Consider the following 5,857-nt stretch of genomic DNA (forward strand, 5'->3'; position numbering starts at 1 on the left):
TAGAGTGGCACTCTACTATGTCTAGTAGTTTTTGTAAATTGTTTAAGTCCTAGTTTTTCTGTTAGAAAATGACACTGTACATGTCCAGTAGTTCTTGTAGATTGTTTAAGTCCTAGTTTTTCTGTTAGAAAATGGCACTGTACATGCCAGTAGTTCTTGTAGATTGTTTAAATCCTAGTTTTTCTGTTAGAGAGTGGCACTGTACATGCCAGTAGTTCTTGTAGATTGTTTAAGTCCTAGTTTTTCTGTTAGAGAGTGGCACTCTACATGTCAGTAGTTCTTGTAGATTGTTTAAGTCCTAGTTTTTCTGTTAGAGAGTGGCACTGTACATGCCAGTAGTTTTTAAGACCTAATTTTTCTGTTAGAAAATGGCATTGTACATGCCAGTAGTTCTTGTAGATTGTTTAAATCCTAGTTTTTCTGTTAGAGAATGGCACTCTACATGCCAGTAGTTTTTAGGACCTAGTTTTTCTGTTAGAAAATGGCACTGTACATGCCAGTAGTTCTTGTAAATTGTTTAAGTCCTAGTTTTTCTGTTAGAGAGTGACACTCTACATGCCAGTAGTTTTTGTAAATTGTTTAAGTCCTAGTTTTCTGTTAGAAAATGGCACTGTACATGCCAGTAGTTTTTAGGACCTAGTTTTTCTGTTAGAAAATGGCACTGTACATGCCAGTAGTTCTTGTAGATTGTTTAAGTCCTAGTTTTTCTGTTAGAGAGTGGCACTCTACATGTCAGTAGTTCTTGTAGATTGTTTAAGTCCTAGTTTTCTGTTAGAGAGTGACACTGTACATGCCAGTAGTTCTTGTAAATTGTTTAAATCCTAGTTTTTCTGTTAGAGAGTGACACTGTACATGCCAGTAGTTCTTGTAGATTGTTTAAGTCCTAGTTTTTCTGTTAGAGAGTGACACTGTACATGCCAGTAGTTCTTGTAGATTGTTTAAGTCCTAGTTTTTCTGTTAGAGAGTGGCACTCTACATGTCAGTAGTTCTTGTAGATTGTTTAAGTCCTAGTTTTTCTGTTAGAGAGTGGCACTCTACATGTTAGTAGTTCTTGTAGGTTGTTAAAGTCCTAGTTTTTCTGTTATTGTTATAACAGGTAAGTTGGTGAAGGCCAGTTATTTGGGTTTGACTTTTCATGAGTCACAAATAAATTTCTTTAAATTCCAGGAAGTCACTTGTGTGTGGAACTGAGTGAGCAGACAGGCCACCAACTCAAGGAATTTATGTGTGAAACAAAGAATCAACTCAGAGACTGATGATACAAACAACACACAATAATTTATTCTACATCCATATACATAATATCTAAATTTTCATTGACATCGAAAGTACTGAAATTGTCTTGAAACAGTTCTACATCAAACACATCAAATTCTTTGTTTCGTTCATGTAACTGTTCATTAAGTAAATTTGCTATCAGATTCATTAATTCTGATACTATGTTGAACTAAATTATTATATTCAGACATACCTCAGTTTAATTCAGAAATCTTGCTTAAAACATCATATACTATATGTTGTTAGACTAAAAATGTCAATCAAAACTTATAGAGAACTTGAGTGTCTGAATAAAGTTATTTAATTATCAGACATGTTTTGTTTCAGTATTTGTGAAACAGTGATGTGTAAAAGTGTTGACTTTGTAATGTGACTAATAGTTGAGTTAGGAATTGTGTTTGAGCTCCAGTTTGGAACAGAAGACTACTTTTGGTCATTATACAAATGGATATTCAGTCTCTACAGTCTTCCTTGATAACGTCACTTCACAGTAACTAAATAATCAGTGTATCTATAGAATTTGACCACTTTAGGCTAGTATTAATTGAGAAGTTTAAATGTTTCTTTTAAACATCTCTTTACTAAAATGTAATACCCATATAAAAGTTGGTTACTTCTACCTATGCAAGAAATATAGTTGTTTTAGAGGGCCTAATATTAAATCTTAGACATCCATATTCTTTTCTTGTTAGGAGTGGAAGACCAAGAAGTTCCAGTTGAGGAACGATGGCACTTCTGCATCAGACAAACTAACCGTTACTTGGGTTTGGCCTTGGGAAGCATGTATGTCAAGAAATATTTTTCTCCAGCTTCAAAGTTGCAGGTAAGAATCAAATAATATACTTGAGCAGTTATCCGTCAAAGTATTTCTTAAAGAAATGGATAACCTAACTGTTTGTCTTTTAAAAACGGTCTATAACCTGATCAGTTATCTAACAGTGTTTTTCTTAATGCTTGGGCTGGAAAAAATATAAAACATCTTATAATCTGGGTAGTTATTTAACAGTGTGTGTGTGTGTCTTAAAAATAACATTAAACTTGAGCATTTCTATCACTGGTGCAATCATTCTCAAGTATACTAGTTTTCTATAGTATACGGTAATCAGACTTGATCATTAAAGTCTGTGTATTTGAGAATGATTGCACCAGTGATAGAAACATTGTTTTCACTTAAAAATATTGTTCATTATTGTAAAGGCTGTAACTTGTAACAAAAAGTTTACTTTTTACTGTGAGTGTATTATCAATTTCATCTAGTGAGAGAGTGGCACTCTACATGTCAGTAGTTCTTGTAGATTGACCTGTTGAGGTATATTGTACAGTTTTAGTATTACAACCAGTATTAGTTTAGCATTTTAGTACTATTGTATCGATTGATTAAAGAAGCTTATCTTTCAATCTTGTATGAATAAAATCTTTATTAAAACTTGTTAGAATATTGTAAAATATATTATGTTTTTCCTCTGTTCAAGGTATCAGATTCTTTTAGTAGGATGATAAAATTACTAGATTCCTTTCAGTTTTTATATAAACAAGTATTAACACCTTCTCTTCACTATAAAAATGTTTAATTTTGTAAAATGTGGAACAGCCTGGGTGTACCCAAACACAATATATTTTTGTTATGTTCTGTGCAGAAGGAGTTGTTAAGTGTGTAAATGTTTTGTACAACTTGCAGAATATTTCCGATATAAATACAAACAAACCTTACCTTCTACACATATCATAATAGTAACTTCTGCACATACTGTTTTCAGGCTCGTACTCTAGTCAATGCTATTAAAGACACTTTTGTGGAAGAGATGGGAGATATTTCATGGTTAGATACAACGAGCCAGGAAATTGCAAAAGAAAAGGTAAAATTTTTCTGTAGTGTCTTTGCTGTAAATTACATAGAAGGTTGCTTTGCCTGCTGTAATTATTTCTTCACAGATTTTGAAGCTGCATACAATGGTCAGAATTGTATCAAGTTTACTTAGTATAATTGCTTCATGTGCCTAAAGGGACTACATATATTATTACAAAAAGAAAGATAAAGAACAATAAAGAAATAATTAAATATTCCAACCTATTTTACTTTCAGTGAAGGGCAAGCGTTTGAATAACTGCTAGAAACAAAATATTACTTACATTTTCATAACTTAGGTATTTTAATAAATTGAAAACACAATCCAGTCATTTGAGTGTTGAAAATAAACAATTAGAAAACAGTCTTTAAAAAAAGCTGCAGTAGATATGTAAAACACATAATTAAGTGCTTGTACATTCATTCAGAAGGATTACTTAGCAAAACAAGTCTTTCTTGCAATATTCAGAAATTTTAAAGCCAATTTTTTAATATTATTCAAAAGTAAAATAAATTTCTTTTTGAAATTGTAGGGAATAACTATTGATCACAAAGATTCAAAGTAAGATAAAATGCATAGATTAGAAATAAGTAGTTATTTTTAGGACATTTGTGAAAAACTTTATTATAAAAAAAATATCCTAAAACATACAGAATGATTGACTTATTAGGGAAATGTGATGTTGAATCTTGAAAAATGAAGAGTTAAGTTTTGTTTGAAATTGTAATTGTGCAGACCATTGAAAACAAAATTTATGTAAGTGGAAAGAGTATTTTTTTCTAATTTCAGGAATTAGTCTAAAAAATCCAAATTGTTGGGTATACAAGACTGTTTAGTTGAAGTTATTATTTAGTCTATTTAATAATTAAAAAATTAATGATTATTTAGTTTTAATAACAAGTGTTAAAAGTTAATTAAATGTAAAGCGATTGCTTTGACAAAATACATAACTCCGTACGAGTTGTACGTAGTGTGTGCAGCTTAATTGTTGTACTCGGCTTTAGTAATATTGTTGACATAATCTTACTTGAAGCTTCTAAGTTTTCTTGTTCTGTGTAATATTGTTGTACTAGGCTTTAGTAATATTGTTGACATCATCTTACTTGAAGCTTCTAAGTTTTCTTGTTCTGTGTAATATTGTTGTACTAGGCTTTAGTAATATTGTTGACATAATCTTACTTGAAGCTTCTAAGTTTTCTTGTTCTGTGTAATATTGTTGTACTAGGCCTTAGTAATATTGTTGACATCATCTTACTTGAAGCTTCTAAGTTTTCTTGTTCTGTGTAATATTGTTGTACTAGGCCTTAGTAATATTGTTGACATCATCTTACTTGAAGCTTCTAAGTTTTCTTGTTCTGTGTAATATTGTTGTACTAGGCCTTAGTAATATTGTTGACATCATCTTACTTGAAGCTTCTAAGTTTTCTTGTTCTGTGTAATATTGTTGTCACCAAAGGGCTAGAAAGTTCTGGGCCTCAGTTGGAATATTTATAAATAGGTGTCCAACAATGTACAAAAAAAGAAAGCAAGTTAAGTGAGAGATAATAAGATGGATCTAGACTGAGTTATTGGCAGTTTAGCTGTGACGGGCTATTCCTAAAGAGGTCATAAGTTAGTAAAAGTGAAGTTAGACTGTGTGTTTGTTAGTTTAGCCATAACAAGCAATACTAAAAGTAAGTTTAACATAGATAAGGAAAATAATTTGTCTTTCAAAGGATGTTCTAAAGTAATTGAATCTGCCTCCATAGACTTTGGAAAGGAGACAATTATTTAAAGTTCTGGATACAACTGTGGTAACCCACAGGGGTAATGTAAGAGAATCTATTGCAGATTGTACAGTAAGAAGCATAGTAGAGAAAAATAATTCATTGTGTCAGTTGGGTTCTAAAGTAATTCAACCAGCCTATGTGGACTTTTGATGTAAAAGAGAATTATCTAAAGCTCTGTATACAACTGTGGTAACCTACAGGATAACATAAGTGAACTTATCACTAATTATATTATGATAACAGAAGAAAAAATAGAATTATTTAAAGTTTAGATACAACTGTGATAACCAATAGTGAAACAAATTTTTGTAAATTCGTTTGACTTGTGTTGAATATATTATTTTAAAACAAGTGGATTGTGTTCTGTCTGTTTATTGTTCGATTTTATTGCCAACAAATCACAGGCACCTGCTGTAAAGAATCCAGCCCTTTCATACATAGACACCTGACAACAAGTCACAGACACTTACTGTAAAGAATCTGGCCCTTACATACATAGAAACCAAACCATATTTGAGAAAGATGAAGAGGTTCAGTATTTTGTGAAAAAAAAAAAGTCTGAGCTACTTAGAGAGATAATTTTTCATAACTTAAACTGGCACAATTTTTTTGGAATGTGAGTATTTGACATAAACTACAATGTTATGGTTGTGATTGTGGTTCTAAACTGTTCAAGTAATCTCTACTGGAAGGTATAGTAATTATATCATTACCTCTAATATTTATTTATTTATCTACTTTTTTAAGATTCTCTCATCATCTGTATTGCTTGGTTATCCTGAACTTATGACAGATTATCATGCAGAGGTAGGTTTATCTTAAATTGTGTAACCTACATTTTTATTCTGTTTAACGTATAATTTAAAAAAATTTCTAATTTAAAAGTTTCGCACTGTTATACACACACACACACACACACACACACACACACACACACACACACACACACACACACACACACAC

General features: G+C 31.3%; 1 protein-coding gene across 1 annotated transcript in view; it reads left to right on the forward strand.

Annotated features, from left to right (window-relative positions):
* LOC106470470 (endothelin-converting enzyme 2-like) overlaps window positions 1-5,857 on the forward strand; it is a 43,828-nt gene that overhangs the window by 31,865 nt on the left and 6,106 nt on the right. The window contains exons 7-9 of the mRNA XM_022399080.1: window positions 1,971-2,101; window positions 3,036-3,134; window positions 5,642-5,701. Coding sequence (XP_022254788.1) covers window positions 1,971-2,101; window positions 3,036-3,134; window positions 5,642-5,701 — 290 coding nt within the window. The remainder of the gene's footprint in view (window positions 1-1,970; window positions 2,102-3,035; window positions 3,135-5,641; window positions 5,702-5,857) is intronic.

Source organism: Limulus polyphemus, unplaced genomic scaffold (genome assembly GCF_000517525.1).
Source record: "Limulus polyphemus unplaced genomic scaffold, Limulus_polyphemus-2.1.2 Scaffold4024, whole genome shotgun sequence".
NCBI lineage: Eukaryota > Metazoa > Arthropoda > Merostomata > Xiphosura > Limulidae > Limulus > Limulus polyphemus.